General features: G+C 37.9%; 1 protein-coding gene across 1 annotated transcript in view; it reads right to left on the reverse strand.

Annotated features, from left to right (window-relative positions):
• PPFIBP2 (PPFIA binding protein 2) overlaps window positions 1–24596 on the reverse strand; it is a 207821-nt gene that overhangs the window by 15193 nt on the left and 168032 nt on the right. Inside the window, exons 11-21 of the mRNA XM_074955092.1 lie at window positions 22829–22890; window positions 19753–19828; window positions 15290–15396; window positions 15003–15067; window positions 14715–14783; window positions 14390–14450; window positions 9329–9482; window positions 5466–5498; window positions 2142–2280; window positions 1184–1312; window positions 149–299 (exon numbers count right to left, since the gene is read on the reverse strand). Coding sequence (XP_074811193.1) covers window positions 149–299; window positions 1184–1312; window positions 2142–2280; window positions 5466–5498; window positions 9329–9482; window positions 14390–14450; window positions 14715–14783; window positions 15003–15067; window positions 15290–15396; window positions 19753–19828; window positions 22829–22890 — 1046 coding nt within the window. The remainder of the gene's footprint in view (window positions 1–148; window positions 300–1183; window positions 1313–2141; window positions 2281–5465; window positions 5499–9328; window positions 9483–14389; window positions 14451–14714; window positions 14784–15002; window positions 15068–15289; window positions 15397–19752; window positions 19829–22828; window positions 22891–24596) is intronic.

The following is a 24596-nucleotide window of genomic DNA, read 5'->3' on the forward strand; positions in this document are numbered from 1 at the left end:
TTTTTGCTACATAAAGAAGACTACGCACCTTTTTGAATTAGCTGCTATATTTTGATGCTTGCATCTAAAAGTGGCCAATAGACTAATACAATAAAGGACCAGCCATCTACACCTGCCTAATAGACAGCAATAATTCCAGATTTCTTACCTTTTCCATGTCCTGAGGTGTTGCTGTTAATAACGTGTGGCCAGAAGTCACCCACTGCCGTGCAAAAATGACATACTGACCAAGACCGAAGTCCTCAAGCCAGTTACAAACTCTTTCAGTGCTCCACTGAGCAAATGGGGCATTGTAGTCACTGAAAAGCACAAGTGCTGTATGAGGATCACACTAAAGACAATTAACTGACACTTTAGAAAAGCCTTCTAACCTGGCATGGGGAGGTTAGCGATGCTTTAACAATAGTTTTACTTTAACACTTTTAAATATATTTTTTCCAACTTCTGTTAAAAAAACAACCCACCATACCAATTAGTAAGTTAGGACCTGATCCTGCAACGTTCATTAATGTCAGTTGACAACACTGAGAAATGTTTAAAAGATTATAAACAAATTAACTTCAATTCATGGACCAATTGCTTGTACATTGTTTTGATCTTGTTTGAAGAACAGCCAAAAGGTGCATTGGTACCAGGGTCTCTGCCATGTGGGTAATTACTAATACCTACTGATGTCTTCTCTGTGCTCTGGATTCCAGTAAAAAGAATTAATATCTAGTCCTGCAGTACATAATATGGTAAACAGACATTGCAATATATAGTATGTTAATTTGAACGTTCTTACATAGATTCAGCTCAACCTACTCTTGAAAAACTCAGAGGAGAGAGGAGAAAGAAGAGAAATTTCCATCATCCATGTGGGGAGAGTTATGATGAAATCCTTCACCCCCAGTCATCCTGCAGCTATTCCCAAAGCAGGGAATGAAGAGGAGGACGTCATGCTACACTTGCTCTTTGTTACAAGAGCAATTATGGCTTCTCAGACTCAGCCAGAAGCTGTCATTACCCCCTGCAACTGCAACAGTGCAGATAAGCTCAGCCAGAAAAATCCTTTCTAGTTATAGTGAGATTCATTTCTAGTGAAGTATGCTGGACAGTACTTCACCACAGGAGATACACTCTGTTCACAATACTACCTCTCATGCACTGGAAGTAATATAATATTATAAGAGAGAGTGATTACCTCTTCTGCCCCTTTGTTTCCTTTGATCTAGATAATCGAGGTCCAGCTGTTGCACGGAGACCACCTCTTCGAAATTCAGCCAAACCTAAATCGTCTGCATGGAAGTTACCTGACTGAGTTCTTCTTATTCTTTACAGAGAGCAGAACACCAAGTATTAGAGCATGACATACAGCATTTCCATTTCATACATAAAATGTAAATACACTAGAAAGATACATTAGCCCACCACTAATCCCAAAACATTTATACTAAAGCTAGAGAGAAGATATGGAACTCACTGATAATTTCAGCTTTTTGTAAGTTCCAAGGAAACTTTAAGATCTGGCTATTATGTTTTTTTTCTGGGACCATTTAATAATCTTTTCTTGAGCAAACTCAAGAAAGGTTACATATATATATGGTTATAAAATAGATGGTTACATAGATGGTTAGATTAGGCAGCTAGACCAAACCTTGTGGAAAGCACTGTGCTCTGCAAGTAACGCTGTTCAGTCCTGACACTGTACCCCAGTCTAAACACTGAGACTCAGACTGTCAAATGACTGGTGACCTGAAATAGGCAAGTGTCTGACAGGACAGGGTAAGACTAAACCTGTATTTGCAATTTATGCCTTCAGAAATGGAAGACTAGTGAAAAAAAAATGGTTATTAAAGTTTTTGGCTTCCAACTAATGTATTACATTAAGAAATTAGAGGACTTCTCCTTTGTATTGAATTTCTTCCTATAGCATGTCTGCTCCTTTATTAGTACTGGAATCCATTTTCTCTTAATCTTATGTGTACACATATACCCGCCCACATGGACACTGCAGAGTTGCTGGGTTTGATTACTGCATTTGACATTTTGTTTTATTACAGGTACAGATCCTCTAGGTCTTCTAGAACATGCTGTAAACTGAAAATGTTCTCATCTGAAACATTTTGACAGGGCATGGATAAAGAATTAGAAGGTCTTACTTTCCCCAGATTTTCCTGATGCCTTTTGGGCTCTTTTTATTTTCTGGAGACAATGGAGACTGTGGACCCGATTCTGTTCCAGAAGAAAGGGGTGAAAGTTCATCTGAAGTTATTGTACCATCCATATTCTCTGTCTCTCCTGAGATTAAAAATGATAGGTTATTTAAGCTACTCGTCCACAATGTACAAGTTATTAATTCAGAAACGATCTGGAAGGCAATGCTTCACAGAAATGAAGCCACAGCAGCTTTAAAAACAAATAATTTCACTAACAAATGCCACTATGCAGAAAGTCAGAATACACACCAGTCAGACAATTTAGACCAACTGTGAAGTCTGTGAATCACTGAGCAAAAACTTGAGTGTGTACCCCCACTCAACTTCACCTCTGAAAATCATTTGGATTGATACCATTTATTCCAACTCGTTCAAGGAATCCTACTTTGAAAAAGGGCAAATTCTGCTCTCAAGTACACTAGCGCATTCCCATTAACTTCAGTGAAGCAGAATTTAGCTGTTGTCTGTGGGAAGAACTGAACTTGTGTCACAGTGTTACCACTGATTTAGAAAGTTCCTTAAATAGTAATGACATCAGTCATATAGTAAATAGCATTTAGAGTAATGCATGGCTGCCACCATGTGGGGGATGGCTGGGTCAGCTGTTTAGAGATTCGGGAAGGGAGTGAGGGGCCCAAAAGACCTGTCACAGTGGCTCTATGTTGCTTTAGCAAACTCAGTCTCATTAATGAACAGCAGCAGCTGGTCTGGTCAATGCCCTTTATATCCTGTCTGTAGCTAACAAAATAGTTCGTCCACACTGGTAGCACTGCCCTCTGGTGATTATCAGAGCTGGCCAAGTGTGTGTTGTAACAACTTCTAATTCCCTCGTCTTATAATCATGAAGTCTGAGGTGATCCTAGTGTATGGATACAGGGCCAAATAATGCAGTTATGCCAGCCAAAAATTTGGGCCAGTATGACAATTGTGAAATCCTGATTGGTCAAGAAGTGCCATAAGAAACTAAACAAAAGTACTATGCAGCTTTTCGCTAGGGGGGTAGAATCCTCACAAATTTGTAAAATCATGAGGAACAGTATTATACGGAAACTCACCTAGTACACTTGTCTAATTCTAGAGTTATTTTAATTTTCCTGGCCCTCCCATCTTAGAAATGCCATAAGAAAGAAATGGAAACAGGGCTAAGGTTTGCTGCAGTTGTTCCTTTTATTCTTCCCTACATCCTTCCTGGATATTGGGGTGACTGAGCAACCTGGTTAAATACTGGTTCCAATCCTTACTGAAGGGGGTGCTTCCATGGAGAAAGGTCCCATATAAACCCAGAGACGTCTCAAATCACTTGGGTGAGACATTCAACTTGCACTATGCAGTCCTTCTGAACAAAGGTCACAATTCTCTCAGATTTACACAGTACATCTTGAGTACTAGATTCCAATCTCCCTATAGCGGGCAAGGAGAAACCACGCTGGCACAGGATAATAATCAGACTGTATGTCCCTTGGAGCAGGGACTGTCCTTTTTTACTGTGCTGTACAGCACCTAGCACAATGGGGTCCTGCTCAAAGAGTAGCTATCAGTGGTTTGCTGTCAAATGGCAGAGTGTATCTAGTGGTGTCCTGCAGAGGTCAGTCCTGGGTCCTGTACTATTCAATATTTTCATTAACGACTAGAATGGATAATGGTGCATACGCTTATAAAATTTGCAGATGACACCACATTGGGAGGGGTTACAAATACTTTGAAAGACAGGATCAGAATTCAAAATAACATTGACAAATTGGACAACTGGTCTGAGTTCAACAAGATAAAATTCAATAAAGACAAGTGCAAAGTACTTCACTTAAGAAGGAAAAAATCAAATGCACAACTACAAAAAGGAGAATAATTAGGTTGGTGATAATATTGGAGGGATTTATAGTTGATCACAAATTGAATATGAGCCAATAATGTGATGAAGCTGCAGAAAAATTATATCATTATTCTGGGGAATAGTAACAGGAGCGTCATATGTAAGACACGGGAGGCAATTGTCTCACTCTACTTGGTACTGGTAAGGCCTTAGCTGGAGTACTGGGTCCAATTCTGGGCGTCACACTTTAAGAAAGATGTGGACAAATTGGAGAGAGTCCAGAAGAAACGACAAATATGATAAAAAAGTTTAGAAAACTTAAGGAAAGGTTAAAAACTGGGCATGTTTAGTCTTGAGAAAAAAGGACTGAGGAGGTACCTGATAACAGTCTTCAAATATGTTAAGGGCAGTTATAAAGAGGATGGTGATCAATTGTTCTCCATGTCCACCGAAGATAGGACAAGAAATAAGGGCTTAATCTGCAGCAAGGGAGGTTTAAATGAGATATTAGGAAAAACTTTCTGATAATAAGGGTGGCTAAGCTCTGGAATAGGCTTCCAAGGGAGATTGTGGAATCCCCATCACTGGAGGTTTTTAAAAACAGGTTGGAGAAACACTTATCACGGATGGTTTAGGGATACTTGGCCCTGCCACAGCACAGGGGGCTGCACTTGATGACCTTTCAGAGGCCCTTCCAGTCCTACATTTCTATGATTCCGTAAGATTGGGGCTTGTAGGCAAAACCTCAACACAAATAATAATAAAAGTTGTTTAAGTTTTTTGCATAAAGGGCAAGTTTACATAAAAGCATTTGTACTGGTGATGTTTTTCAGTTTATAATTAATATTTAATATCTTAACACTAATTTCTTACAAGATTTTCATTTAATAAGAATAGGATTTTTCTAAAGCTCTTAACATTGGCCGCTCCCCTCCCCTCCCAGTTAATGGTAGCTTTACCAGATATCAGTGACAGCAGAGTGGGTCCATTGTTGAGTGCTTCTGAAAATCCCACACTAAGGGTATGTCTATACTTAAAACGCTACGGGGCACAACTGCAGCACTATAACACTTCACTGCTAACACCGCCTACATCGATGAGAGGGCTTCTCCTGTCACTGTAGTTAATCCACCTCCCCAAGAGACAGTCAATGGAAGAATTCTGCCAGTGATCTAGTGCTGTCTATACCAGGGGTCAGGTTGGCATAGCTACGTCTCAGGGGAGAATCTGTCACACCCCTGAGTGACACTGTCCTGCGTAAGTAAGTTCCCCGTGCAGACAAGACCTAATGCTTTAAAAAGAAAAGCTGTTCTTTTGTTTCAGGATTATACTCGCCTAATGTAATGAGGACTCCCAACACACACCTGCAAGTAGCATTTTTAAAGGGGAAAAACAGAAAAGAAAGCAAGTAGGAAAATTCACAGTAGGTTACAATTGCATCTTGATTGATACAGTACCTAATATTGGTGCACTAATACTCCTGATGCGATCTTCAGCCATTCCAAGAAGCAGAAAGCCAGATGAAGAAGCAAAGATGATGGAAAATCCAGCAATATGAAGTTACAGAAAAGCAAAGAAATAAATAACCAAGCATCAAAGGCAGGGGGAAAAAATGACAGAAAGCAAAGTTACACTGTAAATGAAAGTGGATTTGCAGTGGCATGTATGAAACCTAAAAAGTTTTGCACAAATTGTCAGTTAAAACAGATGGGGATGACTTTTTGTTTATTACTAGTCTTACTTTTTTTTTTAACCTCTTTCCAATCAATTGTAATGTGTTGCAAACCTACTGTACAGCTCAAAAATCAAAAAACATCTCAAAAGGAGCATTCCCCAAAGCTACATGGAATTCATTAGAAATGGGGAAACTGAGTTCAATGGGAAGAGTGGGGTACTCAGCATGTTTGATAATCAGACTCCATAATTAGGACCACTTCTAATAAAGCACTTCAGTATGTATGTAGTTTAAGCACATTTAAGTGACTTGATGAACTGAAGTCTTAGTTGCTTAAATATGGGTTTAACAGTGAGATTTTTGTAGGCACAAAGGGCATTTAGGCACCTAGTCCCCCTTAGGAAATCCCATGTTATGTATGGTTTCAGAGTAGCAGCCGTGTTAGTCTGTATTCGCAAAAAGAAAAGGAGTACTTGTGGCACCTTAGAGACTAACAAATTTATTTGAGCATAAGCTTTCGTGAGCTACAGCTCACTTCATCGGATGCATTCAGTGGAAAATACAGTGCGGAGATTTATATACATAGAGAACATGAAACAATGGGTGTTACCATACACACTGAGTGACCACTTAAGGTGAGCTATTACCAGCAGGAGAGCGGGGGTGGGGAGGAACCTTTTGTAGTGATAATCAAGGTGGGCCATTTCCAGCAGTTGACAAGAACGTTTGAGGAACAGTGGGGGGTGGGGAATAAACAAGGGGAAATAGTTTTACTTTGTGTAATGACCCATCCACTCCCAGTCTCTATTCAAGCCTAAGTTAACTGTATCCAGTTTGCAAATTAATTCCAATTCAGCAGTCTCTCGTTGGAGTCTGTTTTTGAAGTTTTTTTTTTGTTGAAGAATTGCAACTCTTAGGTCTGTAATCTGTGGCCACTATGGATGTAGAAGCCCTCTACACCAACATTCCACACAAAGATGGACTACAAGCCATCAGGAACAGTATCCCCGATAATGTCACGGAAAACCTGGTGGCTGAACTTTGACTTTGTCCTCACCCATAATTATTTCACATTTGGGGACAATGTATACCTTCAAATCAGCGGCACTGCTATGGGTACCTGCATGGCCCCACAGTATGCCAACATTTTTATGGCCGACTTAGAACAACGCTTCCTCAGCTCTCGTCCCCTTGATGACATTGATGACATCTTCATCATCTGGACCCACGGAAAAGAAGCCCTTGAGGAATTCCACCATGATTTCAACAATTTCCATCCCACCATCAACCTCAGCCTGGACCAGTCCACACAAGAGATCCATTTCCTGGACACTATGGTGCTAATAAGCGATGGTCACATAAACACCACCCTATACCAGAAACCTACTGACCGCTATTCCTACCTACATGCCTCCAGCTTTCATCCAGACCACACCACACGATCCATTGTCTACAGCCAAGCTCTACGATACAACCGCATTTGCTCCAACCCCTCAGACAGAGACAAACACCTATAAGATCTCTATCAAGCATTCTTACAACTACAATACCCACCTGCTGAAGTGAAGAAACAGATTGACAGAGCCAGAAGAGTACCCAAAAGTCACCTACTACAGGACAGGCCCAACAAAGAAAATAAGAGAACGCCACTAGCCGTCACCTTCAGCCCCCAACTAAAACCTCTCCAACGCATCATCAAGGATCTACAACCTATCCTGAAGGACGACCCATCACTCTCACAGATCTTGGGAGACAGGCCAGTCCTTCCTTACAGACAGCCCCCCAACCTGAAGCAAATACTCACCAGCAACCACACACCACACGACACAACCACTAACCCAGGAACCTATCCTTGCAACAAAGCCCGTTGCCAACTGTGTCCACATATCTATTCAGGGGACACCATCATAGGGCCTAATCACATCAGCCACACTATCAGAGGCTCGTTCACCTGCACATCTACCAATGTGATATATGCCATCATGTGCCAGCAATGCCCCTCTGCCATGTACATTGGTCAAACTGGACAGTCTCTGCGTAAAAGAATAAATGGACACAAATCAGAGGTCAAGAATTATAACATTCAAAAACCAGTTGGAGAACACTTCAATTTCTTTGGTCACTCGATTACAGACCTAAAAGTTTCAGAGTAACAGCTGTGTTAGTCTGTATTCGCAAAAAGAAAAGGAGTACTTGTGGCACCTTAGAGACTAACCAATTTATTTGAGCATAAGCTTTCGTGAGCTACAGCTCACTTCATCGGATGTAGCTCACGAAAGCTTATGCTCAAATAAATTAGACCTAAAAGTTGCAATTCTTCAACAAAAAAACTTCAAAAACAGACTCCAATGAGAGACTGCGGATTTGGAATTAATTTGCAAACTGGATACAATTAATTTAGGCTTGAATAGAGACTGGGAGTGGATGGGTCATTACACAAAGTAAAACTATTTCCCCTTGTTTATTGTCCCCCCCCACCGTTCCTCAGACATTCTTGTCAACTGCTGGAAATGGCCCATCTGGATTATCACTACAAAGGTCCCCCGCCCCCGCTCTCCTGCTGGTAATAGCTCACCTTAAGTGATCACTCTCGTTACAGTGTGTATGGTAACACCCATTGTTTCACGTTCTCTATGTATATAAATCTCCCCACTGTATTTTCCACTGAACGCATCCGATGAAGTGAGCTGTAGCTCACAAAAGCTTATGCTCAAATACATTTGTTAGTCTCTAAGGTGCCACAAGTACTCCTTTTCTTTTTTCATGTTATGTATGTAATTTTAGGCCTTAATAAACAAAATACATGCTTAAGACAGGCAGCAGTTTGAAAAGAAGCTAAACGCCTTCCTCCAAGTTCTAAAGCTGATGGATCTCTTCTCCCCCTAGTAAATGCATCTTTCTCTCATTAGTATCAATGAGTTATATGCAATATATACTGATAACAAAATAGACCACCAGGACTTTCTCCTGAAGCAAGTGTTTACAATCATGCTAGGTAGACTGTAAACAAAGAATAAAATACAGATTTTTTTTTAGTCAGATTGCTAATATTTTGGGGCAAAGTAATTCTTTAAAATAACCTTCTTAACCAACTGCTTTATAAGTTGTCTTTATCTTGGCCTGGCTAGCTGTTTTGCTTAGCAGAAGAGGTGAGAGAGCTCTGGAGTTCCCAGGAAGGTTTTGCATTGAACAATTATTACTTCTTATTCACAGAGTCACATGTGTGCAAGGGGTTTGATTAAAGTCCTGATTTTAAACAGCAGAGGTTTGTTACCCACTATAATACCTCCCCCCGCCAATTTCTAATCTTTTTCGTTGCTTAACAAAATGATTTAGCTAACATCCAAGAAGCACGTGACATGTGATGTCAGCACAGTTTTATCATTCAACATAACAGAAATCAGTACACTGACCTTAGAGATATCCTTTACATTGCAATCAGGTAAGTTAATGCATCATTTTGATTTTAAGTACCCTCTTGAAATTTCTGTTCCTTTTTTTTCCTGACTCCTCTGACTGAAACAGCCCACTATTCTAGCTTAAAGGAATATAAAACATTTGCTATATCAGCTGGATCACACAAAGGAGTTTGTTTATATTTATACACAATTATTCAAACACTTGCAGGGAAGTATGAATACATACTCAGGCTCAGTACACTGTTGTCCTCATTGTCATTCATTCCAAATACATTTAGGGAAGTGGGAGTATTGTATGTTCCATGATCTCCGTTATGTGTGGGTCGAAGAAGCTTCCCTGGCAAGGTCTGATATTTGTTACTCTTCACATATGGTTTATTCTGTATTTTTTAAAAAAATACAAATTATTTGTATAATATTTGTAAAAACGGCACTGTATTCATTCAAGGGACAGGCAACGCTATGTGGAGGTTGCAAATATTTTTTAAAACCATGGTTTTCTCCTAAGGGTGATTTAATTTAAACACAACAACAACATGTTTTTCTAGCTAAAGGGAAGTTTGTGATTGTGTATAAAGGATATAACACCCCCACCCACCCTCCAAAGCTATGGTAACACAGTGGGGACCTATGTACTATGTTAAAGTGTAAAGTATTGTTAAATACATTGTATTTATTTTGCCATTAGAATTTCTTTCTTTGCCCTTCTTTTCCTCCTTTCCCACTCCATAGTTTCACTGCATACTCTCTGGTCCATATTTCACCTTGTTTTTCCAGTGTTATTTCACCCCCTCGTCTTCTCTGTATGCTCCCTCCCACCTGCACCCTTACTCCCACACAGAGTTGCACCTTAGTGAAATGTGAACTCAGAAGCATTTGAGTTTCAATCAAACTTAGGCCAAATGTAATCACCGATCTCTAGTAGTAAGGTATGAATACAGATGCAAAACAAAGAGAATATTAAATAGAAGACACATTTTTACGAAAACCAAAGTTAGGCTAAAAAAATTTACTAAATAACTACATATAGTTAAGATAATTTTCATAGATTTAAGGTACTTTACACTAACTTATTTTTTTTTAATTATTAATAGTTTTAATATAACTTTTAGAGGGAAAAGCATGGACTAACTTGTATTTTAGAGTCATTTCTGTTTAGAGTGGTTACATGAACTCCACTAACTATTCCATACAGTTTTTGCCTGTCTCATACTAGAGCAGGTCCCAATCTACACTCACACCCAGCCACAGTGCTTAGCACTGTGCATAATGTCATTTAAGTCAATGGTACTACTCATAGTGGTAGGGCCTATGCCTGGTAGTAAGTGTTCACAGCATGAGGCCCTCAAAACACCAACATTCAATATATTGTACTGAAAGTGAGCAGTACAAAGCGACCATTTACCTTTCTGTTGCATAGACTAAGCTAAGTATAGGAAAACACTGAATTTTGTTACAGTAAACCTTTGTAAGGTCACCTACTCTGACATACTCTGCATATGTGCCTGCAAAAGCCTGTATTTGTGCATACAAATCTCATTGTTAAGAGTTTAGTGAGACTATTCTTAAGCTGAAGTTGTGGGTTTCACAGGTGGACGTGCTGTTCCCAGCTTTGAAAAGTTGTCCAGGTAAAAGTGTTATTTCTCAGTAGAATGTTGATATCACTATTTGTACAGGGTTTCTTCTGAATGAAAGGATGAGAGGCCATCACTGAGGACTCGGTGCACATTCCAGAAGTGGGAGAAATTTAGAAATACCAAGTCCTCACTGGAGAAGTGCTGAGCACCCTTTGACTTTTACTGAAGACAATGGGAGCTGTGGGTGTTCTTTGGATCAGGGCCTTATTGCTAAATGTTTATTTTTGCATTATCTGAGAGTACATGAAAGGAAAGGAATGCATGAGGATAAAGAATACAAAACAGATTTAGCTCACAGAAATATATCATGTACCCTCATATACTAGCCCTACCTTTACTAAGCATGCTGCAGGAGAAATACAATAGAAACCATGGCTACTAAAATATACATGGGAAATATACAATTGTACCCCAAAAGTAATGTGTAATTACTTTACACAGTTATTATATTTCATATGTAATAACTTTATGTAACTTTGTACATAAGTATTATTTTCATGTTTTGCTGCTAAGTTGTTTTTTTTTTAAATCCATCCCCATCCCTCAAACTAGTGAGAATATAAACTACTGCTGTGTCGTATTTTCTACACAGAGGGTCTTATTCAGCTCACATTGAAATCAATGCAATTTTTACCATAGATTTGTCTATTTTCATAGATTAAGACCAGAATAGAACATTAGATGACGACAATCTGACCTCCACCATAATACAGGGCAAATAACCTCATCAACAATTTCTGGATCAAAATGAAAACTCCTGTTCAAGTTGGCTCTTTCAGACAGAAATCCAGTTTTGACTTAAAGACAGCAGGTGATGGAGAATCCATCACATGTCTAGGTAAATTGTTCCAATCATAAATTACCCTCGGTGTTCTAAAACTGCACTGTAATTCTTTTCTGAATTTGTCTAGCTTCAGCTTTCAACCATTAGATCTCGTTATGCCTTTTCTGATTGATTGAAGAGTGATTAAAGAACTGATTTTATTTTCTTTATTAGACTATAGAGTTTTTCCTCCCGAGTCCTACCTCCACCTTTTAAAAAATGTCGGTACTTTAACAATACAAAAACAATTTAAGAGACACTGAATGAGAAGTGAAAAAGTAGCCACTCCATCAATGCATAGTCACAGAAGGCAAATGTTAAATGAGTTAAGATACAGTCAATATACCTCTTGTTCTAAAACAGGTTCTACTGGTTTCCCGTCTACATGCTATGGAGTTGCAGGGAGGGTAATTTCAAAGTTTGATGGAAAAAAGTAACAGACAAATGTTAGTATAAACATACATACAACACAAAACAACAGTTTTAGTCTGATTTCTAGATAGTGATTCTATTTGAAGATATTAAGAGGTGTATTCTCTCCTCATTCAATAATATATAGCTCATCTGTCTTTCCCCAGCCACTTTACCAAAATGACTTCCATTTAGATTCTGTTGAGATCAATGGGATTTTTTGCTTTCAACTTCCACAGGGGCAGGATTCAACCTAAAGATTAAGAATTACTTTATCCAACACTTATGTATTGCTTCCTGTGGTGTTAGATATGTCAGCTGTTTAACAGACCACTACAATATAGTATTACATAATGATCTAGGATAGGAAATGAAGAATATCTTATCTAATTGAAGCTGAATGAATAATTAGGTAGGAATGTAATTACGCAAACAGTACTTTGGCCGGGTCAACAAGGCTAACTTCTACTTTAAAAAAGAAATGTTTTGGGATCTTTAATTGTTGCAAGTAAAAAGGACCTAAGTCTTAGATCCCATGTAAAATATTATACCTTCAGCAATACAGTACCCCTAGTTTGGTCTATTACAGCCTCAATGACAGAGTACCGACTATTAAGGCCTTGACTCAGAGAAGCAAGTAAGCATGTACTTAATTATAAACACACGAATAATCCCATCCATATTCAGCATAGCACTTAAACATATAGGTCCCACTGATTTCCTCTGAACTAGTCATGTGCTTAAATTTAAGCATATGCTTCCGTGCTTTGTTGATCTGAGACCTAAACTCACTAATGCTATTTTCTGTGTCATCTTGTTGGTTTCTCCTCCAAATACCGACCAAGCCTACAGTGCTTAGCTTGTCAGATCTGAGTAGCTCAGGGACCAAATTAGAATACCTGCACACCTACCTTTGCATATGCATCCTGTATAGCCTTTTAAAATTAACAACATATACAGGAGCACATCAAGGAGAAAATAGACCTTTAAATTCTACAAGGAACTAAAAATGTTAGTCCTTGATTCATTTACCATATGTATTACTACAATCAAATGAGTACAAAGTAAGTTTTAAACATATTTTGTTAGGTTACAGTTATATTAACAAATCAAAAGATCACAGAAAAGGTTTTAGGAAAATCTAGAAGAAATTTTGGAATTAACCACATTTTTACTGGATATGGTTACATTAATTCCATTTAAAAATGATGTATCAATGTGCACGGATAAGTAATATTACACAAACCTAGTAACTGTGTCATACAAAAAAAGCAACAAAACTCTGACAAAATTAAAGTGGCAGCGGGAGAAAACCTAAATTTAGCGAGTAAAAATATGATCCATTTGATCGTGTTGAAATAAGACTTAATCAAAGTGAAAAATAAGCCAACCTGAAATGTATTTAGCCTTGACATTAACAACACTGCTCCCACTATTTAAATAATATAACACCACCACCAGCTTCAATAATGCCATTTATACCAGAAGTCTGGCTTGGTAAGTAACAAATACATTTTACAAGCAAACAATCAAACCACAATCCTGGGCAGAAATAATATCATAGTCTCAATATTTAGCAATTTAATTTATTTTTAAATTGTGATCTAATTAATAAGTTAAAAGGTCTGTTACCATTAAAGTCCTTGCAACTCATAGGACTTAAAGATATTTTAAAATACATAAAACAAAGTGTATGTTAATTGTGTTCATGGTTAAATCCATTTTAGCCTGAGCAAAAGCATTACAATTTGCTGATAAGGTGAAATTACACAGTGAATAAATACTGTATAATGTCATAAAACAGAATAGGCTAATGGTTGTCAATCAGGATCTGCTAAAAGCTTCCTACTGTACATTTAACAGGAAATAAGAGTCAATATGCTCACGGTTTCAGATGCTGAATCTGAAGAATATGCTACAAAAATAGAGTGTTTTTATGAATTCAGTGTAATGGTGAGGCCCGAAAAGATCTGACTCTGAATAAAAACATCTACTTTAAAAAAAAAAGTAAAAAAGTATATTGTTTATTTGTACGGTAGCCCAGTGCACAATTCTTGTGATCATGTGTCCTGAAACTTAAAGGCATATTGAGATGTGCAATTCAAAAGGATATTAATTCCCATTACCATTTATACACTGGAGATACTTCATGTCAATGCATTTTCCCTTTATTCCTTGTTTAGCTGAAAAGCTGAATATTAGGATGTGTTTGTGGGGACAAAGCAAATACTTGGTTCATTCTAAGCTCAGACATGGGGGTGGGAGAGAGAGGGTTTGAACTACAGTATCATAAGCCTTTTTTACATACAGTATTGGTGTTGGTTATATTTAGCATATGCAAACAGACAGAAAATTGACATTAATTTCTTAAGATTTCATATTAAATGCTAAAAGTTGTAAATACTTATGAACCAACCTTTTCCAGGGATTCACTCTGCAAGTCCTCTAGACTACTTGACATTTTTTTCTGTGGAACCCTTAGAAAGTATAAAATAATGATATTGGAAAATTAAAACAACAACAATTAATACAAAATAATGTCTGTGGAATCATATACATTATCAACATGGTACAGAAATGGTGGGATAACACTCTGGGAATAATCTGCAATTGATAGAAATCTTTAAAACCACCAAAACTGCAAAAACTGGCAAAGTCACCTGTAGATTACTGATGAACTAAGTGTTCTGTAGATTTCAGTTAATCTTGGTGATAAGTATCTCAAGTAATATTGTTCTTACCTACTTCTGCTTTCCAAGGATTCCTCATGTGGAGAAATAAGGTTATTTGAAGGAACTGGAATGCTTCCACTGTTAATCAGAATAATATAGCTTGTTGTAAGTGTTATGTGCTATGTACACCTCTTAATCAATGACGTTGCTAAGTCAGCACTATACGCGTACACAACAACAAGCAGTGTGTCCTCATCTGACCGCGTATTGTTAGCTTTGTACGAACAGGCAAGAATAAATGTAAATATCTGAATATGTTATTTAGACCTAGGACAATTTACAAAACTAGTGTGTTACCTGATTTCTAGAGTTTTTTGTGGCAGTAAAGACTCCATAGTTGGTGACAATTCTCCTGGAGGTACCTGTGTAAAATATGAGTCCAAGTTTGTGATTCTAGTCCATGTGTGTTTGAATCTCCAAATTAACCCACCAAACAACACATATGTACAAATACATTAATCTAGAGACAAATTCTGCCCTGAGTTATTCTCTTGGAACCATAGTGAGATCAATCATGTAGACCATCTCTGATATGGCGGAGTTAAAACAAGAATTTACTCCTTAACAATATATTTGTTAAATACCTCGGGTTTAAGTAATTCTGCTTGGTGCTTATTCATGAGATTCCACTTCTTCAAACTTGCCTCAAGTTCCTCTTCACTGCTACCAGACAGAATTTTCTCTGAAGAGCCTGGAAGAGTGAAAGGATAGAAATGCTTAAATAGACTAACTGGCTAAATGAACATTTGTTGGGTTCCTATATATTCCTTCTGCTTAAAAAGCAACTATCTTATACAGTATTTTTAAGTGAGACTTTAAAGTGGAGCACTATATCTATATGTAAATAAAATAAACTGAATATTATTTTGTTTTTGTCACTGTACATGCTACATTTCTCTTACTAAAAGGCATATGTGTTAGAATAAGCATTCTCTATCACAACCCAGTTTTCTCATACTTCATTCAAAAGTGAAGTTATAAGATGGCACTTATTTAAATACAGAAATGTACCCTGAAATTCTGGTACTCACAATCCAGTGTCATTTTATCCTGACACAGAAGATCAGTAATGATGATCAGTAATTATTCACATGTCAACAGAACACATCTCATTAAATTCTCTATTTTCCAGCTCATCAATCTACAGAGTACTTTTTTTTTTTTTTTTTTTAACCACAGCAGTTGCCGGATCTCCAAGTCCCCTGGGGAGAGTCCCTCCATCCTAATCTGAAGATGCTGCACAGAACTAACAAATATTTTCAGCATTCATTTGACATTAGGGAACGAGCACTTAAGCTAATTCAGAATGAAATAAATCCATGCCACATGTCAAAGCAGGCTTTAACTCTGACACAGAAGTCTGCAGGGTAGATGTATGCAACTGGAAGGTAAATCTGAAACAGAGGCTGAAGTGGAAGAAGAGACACTTTTCTTTCTGAGTTATGTTCTCTTCTAGGCCTTTGAGTAGAGCAAGGTTTCCTTTGAGATTTATCCTGTTATAACAGCTAATTGCAATAACTACTGCAGAAATATAGAAAGTATCAAATTACAGCCAAGTCTTGACTTGGAACTTGTTCAAAGAGTGTCTGAACAGATCTGGTGCATGTGTGCGCCTTTACAAAGACCGACAAATGGAATAATATTGACACAGAACATGCAGTACTTTAAAATTTCCCACCATGAAAGCTGTTCTCTCAGGGTAATTCTAGGAAAGAAGTGAAGTACTCAAAAGGCATTGTTATTGTTGATAACAATATAATCTCAGACATACAATCAGTAATTTACAGCAAGACGTGGTACATTTTTAGGTTTCTCTGCCATAAGCATGCGAGTCTGAGGATAATATTAAGTGATGTGAATTGAACCCAGCTGATATGAACTGTAAAACAGTTGCTTTTTCATTTCACTATCTTTTACTAGCTGATCTATACAGCCTATGATCACTAACAGATACAAAAGAAACCTGTCTTCAACAGTGCTGTTCAAAGAAAAGGATTTATATTTATTAGTGGACATGAGGCAGACTTGGAGGATAAAACAGAAGTTACACAGCTATGTGTAACTTTGTAATGTTTTCTCTTTTGCCTTAACATGAGCTACTTTGTATTTTGCAAGAAGATCTGTCTCTGAATATGCTTTGAAGCTCTTCCCCATATAAACAGCCCAGATTTTTCTAGGAAAAAACCCAACCCAACCCTAAAAACCAACACAAACCCCTAGGACAGCTCCAGTCTTAGGATCTTCCTCTGAAATATCTTTTCAGTTCTTTGGTGGTACTTCTTCAGATAATAAAGTTTTCTCTGGAGCAAACAACCAAATGCAGTACATTATAATGTACCAGACTTCTCTGAAAATAAACAGGAGCTATGAAAACTTGTGTTCACTTGAGACACAATTCTGAATTCTGGAAAAAACAAGGATATCTGGTCAATTTATTTTTCACATTATTCTATACTTAATTATTTTAAAAACTTTCTCCAAATGTTTTGTATTTAATTATAGAAAATTGAATCACTGCAAAAGGACTCATAAGAGTTTCATTATGTCTCTGGAAAGTGTTATAATTATGTCAAACAAAATACTGCCTAACAACAGCAGACCCTATTCAGCTAATGAAAATGCGTGATAGGTCAGAAAACATGAAAATTGCTTTCAGCCTTTCTTTTGTCTTTCAAGTCTGCTGAAAAAGAAGACTACTCTGGCTGCTATGTTGACCTGCTCTTCAGATCTCACAATGTTGTGTTAATAAGTAGTAAAGGAATAATACTGTAGGCAAACTCATTCGCGACCATATTATGGATCATATGAGACCTTCCAAATGCAACCTAACACCATAGATGCTGGAACTAGGGGTGCCACATCCCCTTGCTTGAAATGGTTTCCATTATATACAGGGTTTACAGTTTGGTACAATGGCTGTCAGCACCCCCACTATAAAAACTGTTCCAGGACCCCTGCCTAATGCAGGGAAAACGTAAAGCTTGGTGTTCAGTAAAATTTCTATTGGTGGTAACGGTACCAACTTAGGGTCTGACCCACAGCTCACGGAAGTCAACTGAAGATTCCCATTAATTTCAATGGGCTTTGGATTAGGTCCTTAAAATGTGCATTTTTTTTAAAAGAAAAATTGCTTTGCTTATGCTTGGTGTTACCTTCATGGCTCTGCTATTCTAAATGCAGACAGGATGGATGATATTTCCTATCAGATGGGCTAATATTTTATGGTGGATAAATCTGTTTACTAAAATGTCAATTATCCCTCATTTACCTGACTGAGGTGGTAATCCCCTATGGAAAACTATTGCCAGCTACATTAAGCCTTGCTGCTGCCACAAGGATAGACTATTTCCCAGTTTATTTGGACTAGTGTGCATTATTACCTTGTTAGGTTCAGAAGACAGCCAGCAAACCTGCTGTTGTTGACTGAGCCCTTGTGATGTGAAGTTGAAGGTTATTTGGTGTTGCCACAAAGTGTGGCTTCCTATGGGCACGTCCTCAACTGTTGTAAATTATGATAGCTTCATTGATGTCAGTGGAGCTATCATAATAGAGGTAATCTAAAAGTGAGACTACCCTAAAACACCTATTCCATTCCCAACATAAGTGATGCAATGGACAAGGATGATCCCCAACCACCTCCTAATTAATTAAGTAGTGTTTTGCAATAGATTGATAAGGCTGTAGTTTTTTCTCATATCAGCGTTTGCCCAAGTAGTCAGCTGTGAATATTTGGTTTGGAAAAATTTACTATACTCATTTAACAAATCATCATATGCAAAGAAAAAAAAAAGGTTCTCTTAACACCGTTCAGTTGCATCTGAGAATGAAGTTCTTTGTAATGAACCTACTATAAAAACACTTCTTACATCAAGGAAAACAATGGCCCGTTCAGAAACATTGCTCCCATAATTCTAGCTTGCTCTTTGACAGCTGATCATTTTTGCTGCACTTGGAATTAAGCTGACATGAAAGAAATCTGAATAGTATTAACTATAGTCTGACTTATCATCATCATCCCATTAAGGTCTCCTGGAGCCATTTTGCACTGCTGAAATTTGTGTCTTATTATTATTATTAATGAAAGAAGAATATAATTAAAAGAATTAAAGCATCTAGTCATGCACACTCCAAACCTACGTTAACACAAGCGCTTATTGCTTTTGCACTCTCTTCTTCTCACTTCTGTTATAACCACTGGTGGTCTTGCCTTTAGACCAAGGGTCGGCAACCTTTCAGAAGTGGTGTGCCGAGACTTCATTTAGTCATTCTAATTTAAGGTTTCACGTGCCAGTAATACATTTTAACGTTTTTAGGTCTCTTTCTATAAGTCTATAATATATAACTAAACTATTGTATGTATGTAAAGTAAATAAGGTTTTAAAATGTTTTAGAAGCTTCATTTAAAATTAAATTAAAATGCAGAGCCCCCCCGACCGGTGGCCAGGACCCGGGCAGTGTGAGTGCCACTGAAAACCAGCCTGCGTGCCGCCTTTGGCACGCATGCCACAGGTTGCCTACCCCTGCTTTAGACGCTGAGCTTTACCTGGGAAGAGTTTTTGTACCCTGTAAGAAACGGGGTCCTAATTCTTACTGGGATTCCTGACTGCTAGTCTAAAAACAAACAATGAATCTGATTGACTGAGACGCGCTCTCGTGTTAAGGAATCCTAATGACACCATTTAGAGCAACACAGAATTTCAGAATTACATTCCAACCTGCTATTAAATGACGTAAAACAAACATTTAGGTTACAACTTTCAAAACTAACTAAGGGAATCAGCCACACATGTCTGTATGAATGGGAATGGTGTGGCTAAATCTCCTAATCAGTTTTGACCCTAGTTTTATGATGTGTAGTATAGCATGTTAACCAAAATTAAATGCCTAGAATGTTACAGATGAAAATTATAATTTGCCTTAAACAGATTCTTTTTTTATGCCTTATTGTGTGGCCTTCTTTTTATGCCTTATTAAGGATTATTCATTACAGAATGTACAGTATTCAGGAAGACCACACATCAAACATTATCCACAACACTTATTTTACCATGAGCTGCTATCATTATCTCCTTCACCCTTCTGTACTGGCTTAGCAACACTGTTAACTCCTCTATTCGACGGTCCTGCAAAAAAACATTAAAGGGAATTCATATTCAAAGTGCCAAATTTAATACCATTACATTTGTACCTACAGTAAATTATACATATTATTAATAGCTATACATTCACTGTGATGCCTGGGGATTTGTGCCTATTCTTAATAGGAATCATGTCCAGAATCTCATGTGCCTTGTATAGAACATTTATGCCTCAACTTTTAGCTGGCATTGTACATACAATTTGCTGAAATGTATAAATTAGTATATTTTAAAAAACCAGATTAATTTGATACCAATGACAAATCAGTTATTTACAGAGGCATAGCGATAAAGACATTTGGTTTGATTTTCGTGAGTCATGGAACTGAATCCTCCGCTGTTCTGGAGCAGCACTTGACTTACCTTTTTCACCAGCTCATCTCCCCACAACCCTAAGGTCATAACTTAGAGCAGCCCTACAGCTGTGTTAAGTTACATTGGCTTGATTGATGGGGATCACTGAAGTACAGTGTGACCTGGCCACATCCCCTTCCTACATTCAACATGCTCCCACACGGTGGGCCAGGAGGAAATGGTATAGAGTCAGATATGACAGCTATATTCTGTCTGAGGATTTCCCCTTACTGAGAATCCCCAGTTTGCCCACTTAAGGCCAGATTTTCAAAAATGGCTCAGCCCGCAACAGCTCTCCCTTAAAATCTTTTGAAAATCTGGCCACTTCACTAAGACGTCTGAATGGGAGCACTGAGCTTAACTGGACAATCTGGCTTCAACTGTGGGTGCCAAGTTCTTTTGAAAAATCTATCCTTCGTTATTAGTCCCACTTGCGCTGCTATAATAGCACAAAGCCAATTTAGTGGGGCTGAATATCTGGCCCAACATCCCCTTTTCTTCCTCCTGAAGTTGCAGCCATTAGAGTTGAAGAGCAGAAGAGAGGAAAAAACAGCACAGCGGAATGAAGAGCTGACCAGTTGGCCTATCCCTTTGAGTATCAGATGTATTTGGGGCTTGGACAGTGAATGATGAAAGACACCACTGACTGATTTGCTCTAATAATGTTCCCTCCCTCCCCAAAGAATTTAATCTGACAAACAGTGTAAAGATTCTCAACTGTTTAGGTATGTAGACTATGCAGTTTCTATCTAAGCTGCCCCTCCCTTGCTCCCCCCACAGAGAACTTAGGATAAAAGTAATGACTTTCCACCATGAAATGCATAGGCCTCTATCATAAGAGTTAAAGGAAAATCTCCACAAACACTAGTAGTAGGGCTTAATTTCCCTTCGTAGACCAGTTACAAGAGAGCGAGGCAACCGAGGGGGTCTGATTCAATGCAGCAGAGAACAAAAATGTACATGCCACCAACTAGTACATTCCTCAACGTGAGACCAAGGTTTATTGACAAGAAAAACAGTCTCTATGTAAGGATGGACTTCATTGCTCTCTGCTGGAATTTGCACAGGGTCTCATAACAGTCCAGAATGGCAACAACATTAATTTCTCTCCCCCACCCACAACACAACAATAAATTGGAGACATGGAAGGTAGGAGTTTGCCAGGTAGGAGAAGAGAAGGTGCTGCTGCTGCATGCCCTAGGAAGTCTACAAAAAACAGAACTGGGCTTATAATAGAAATCCAGCTTTTACCATAACTATGGAGACAGTAGGGTCTCTCTGTAATGAAAAGCAGAGACTGGAATATCCTCTCCAAAACAGCGTGCATACATCTCAAACCCAAACAGAGGTATCCATCAACTTTCAAAAAAAATTAAGCATCTGATTACTTTACTTGCTGTCCTAAATGGCACATGCAGCCACATTATTCAAGATGGTTGCTTTACACACAACAGCCCTATACTGGCCACAACTCAGCTTTTTAAACACTCCATATGTGCTAATGGAATGGGCTTCCTGTCCCTGTGAATACAGCCCCTGAGACTAGAAAGTGAGCGAAGATATTTGATGTTCCTCTTAGAATGCAAAATGTTACACAGACTGGTAACAGCTCTGCTAAAAGATAATGCCACATCTTTTACTGTCTGGATGTAAATTTTGGCTTTTTGACCATTTAAACATCACAGCCTGTTATGAGTCATGTTCATTTATGGGGTGCTTAATTCTCTAGAATTATCATTTGCCCTTTCAGTGTTCCCTGCTTCCATCTGAGGGTGTGTATTAAGAGGCTACTTACCCACACCTCACATCTATTGACATGTACTAATAACTTACTAATGCACACCCTGGCCTGCCTTTTTCTATTATGGTTTCCTAATTGTAAATTTTCTTAAAAACCTCAATTAAAACCCACCAAACTTTAATTTTTATTTATTTATTTTCTTGCAAGAGTCAGAAACAACTTAATAAGTAAAGGGGCTTTGAAGCTGCTCAGCATCTTGCAGGATTGTGTCTTAAAACCTCCCACTCAAAGATAGTTCAGAAGAACTAGCACATAGCAGCGGAATCCAAGGGTAGGAACATTGTTCTATTTAAAGGTGTTGTCAAATTATTTTTTCTAACGTTTCTCTTGGCTTTTCCTGGACTCTTCTGGCTCTCTCCCCCCGTGAGTTCAGTTTCACACTCAAGAGTCACTGTCAGCTCACTCTCTGTTGCAGAATCTAAACTGACAGTGTCAAAGCACTCCTGATTCAGATTCTGTAATGGAAAGCCATGTAAGGGTGGCTGGAGGGCTACAAAGTGTTGCTGAAAGGTCAGTGAACCTTATAAGGCAGAGAAGGAGGGATGCCTGTAACCCTGGATCTCTGTTCCCCAGGCAAAAGAGCTTCCAGATGAGAATCCCAGGCATTTTAAAGATGCTGCAGCTGGGGGTGGTGGGGAAAGGCAGCATCACACTTTCAAGGTTAGCCACATAGGTCCCATAACCCCATGCGACACCAGGCAACTCACGGTGATGCTGGCCTTATGAAAAGCAGCATTTTAGATCATTGCAGAGATGCAATAAATTATACCTTCTAGATAGACCTCCATTATTACTGCAAAGGGGCAAGTTAATCCTAACCATTTCCTCACCTTTTCTTCATTTGCAGCTAGTAACGATTCCATTCCTATCTTCAGTCGTTGAACTTCTTGATCTAAAATAGTTTTTAAAATGTTAAGAGAAAAATATTTATTATATTTAACCTAGATTTAGTCATTTCTGTTCTATTCTACTTAGTTTCTTATACAGGGCATATCACTGGGCCATCTGAGTGCCCAGTACATAGTATAAGTAAAGTTAAACTGTGACAATCACACTTTTTGGAAGTCTCTTCAACTACGAATAGTTCAGGCTTGCCAATTGCTGTGATATTAAAGGTGCTACGTATAATGAGTACTATATAATGGTTTTAGTTTTAAACATTTTATTTTCCTAAAAATTTGTGCGGTAAAGATTTGACATCTGTTTCTCTAGAGATTTGAGAGGCTCCTCTGTGTCATATTTATGGAAATAATTTTAAAAGAAATTACCTTCCAGGTGGGGAGAATGATCTATAGTTTACATGTGGTTAAAGAATACGTGTGAAGCCTGAACATCAACAACAACAACAAATAATAAAAAAGAAAGCCTGACATTCTGCAGTAATTCTGAATGTCTTCTTGTAGTCTTCACTGCACAAGGAAAAGATTTCCGTGGACTCCAGGATCTATTAAAAACCTTCTAAATTTGAATAATTGAATAAAATCTGTGACAAAAATGCCAACAGCGAATCCACAGGTATACCATACATATCACAATCTTTACAGTGCAAGATTTGTAGGTTCTTTATGAAAGTGCATAGGCAAAAATTGTGTGTCTTCACAAACCTGTATTTCTGGAAATTTACAGAAGTTGACAATAGGATTTCTTAACTAATCATAGGCACAAATCTGCCATCAGTTCTCCCTGTACTACTTCCACAAACTATCCCACATCCCCATTTGTACTAACCAAATGTAGATGAACAAGCAGAGCCTAAAAGTATTTTATCTATTTTAGCTTCCATGCAAAGAACACACTCCTGGACATTTTTAAATTGATGTATTTCGTTCACAAAGAACTGTGCTACCAGTACTCAAAGACAGTGATACAATGGATAAGGAAATGGGAAAAAATTAGTGTTGCAAAAGGCATTATTAGTAAACCTTTTTACAACGAATAGTTCAAGGTTGAACATTCAAGCTTCACATTCAAATTGTTTGTAAATACTTTAATTATTAATTTCAGCTAGTTATTGCCACTTCCATACATTTTGCAATGGTTGACTATGAGTAATATATTAACAAACATTCAAATGAAGGTATTGCAAACATGTTTTTCATGCAGAAAATAGCATTTAGTCCACATGTGAGATGCACTAACACAATCAAATCAAAACAAATATAAAAACCACCAAGCAGTGAGCAAGCAATCAGACAGGTTTAAAAAGAAAGCCACTTTTTTAGAAAAAGCTTTAAAAAAATCAACCCGGAACTAATTTTCATTCATCGCTATTAGACTTTCAAAAGAACCGTGTCAAGGTATTTTGATCACTTTTAAAATAAACTTCATTCTCACTCTTTGTAATAACCCCAAACAAGTCTGAATGAAAATCTATTTCCTTACCAAAATATTTTCCCCCTTATTTACCTCAACGGTAAAAAGAAGAAGCCGGCTTTCAAACAAAATTATCTCCCCAAAACCACAAAGAGAAAAATGAAAAGGAACACATGCACAAAACTACTATCACATTGGCTTTACATGCAAATAAAAAAAATGAAGGTCAAAACTAAGGCCTCTTAACCTTGACAGTGTCCTTTTCAAGTCCAGCTATTTGATTTA

This window comes from Natator depressus, chromosome 6 (assembly GCF_965152275.1).
Source record: "Natator depressus isolate rNatDep1 chromosome 6, rNatDep2.hap1, whole genome shotgun sequence".
Lineage (NCBI taxonomy): Eukaryota > Metazoa > Chordata > Testudines > Cheloniidae > Natator > Natator depressus.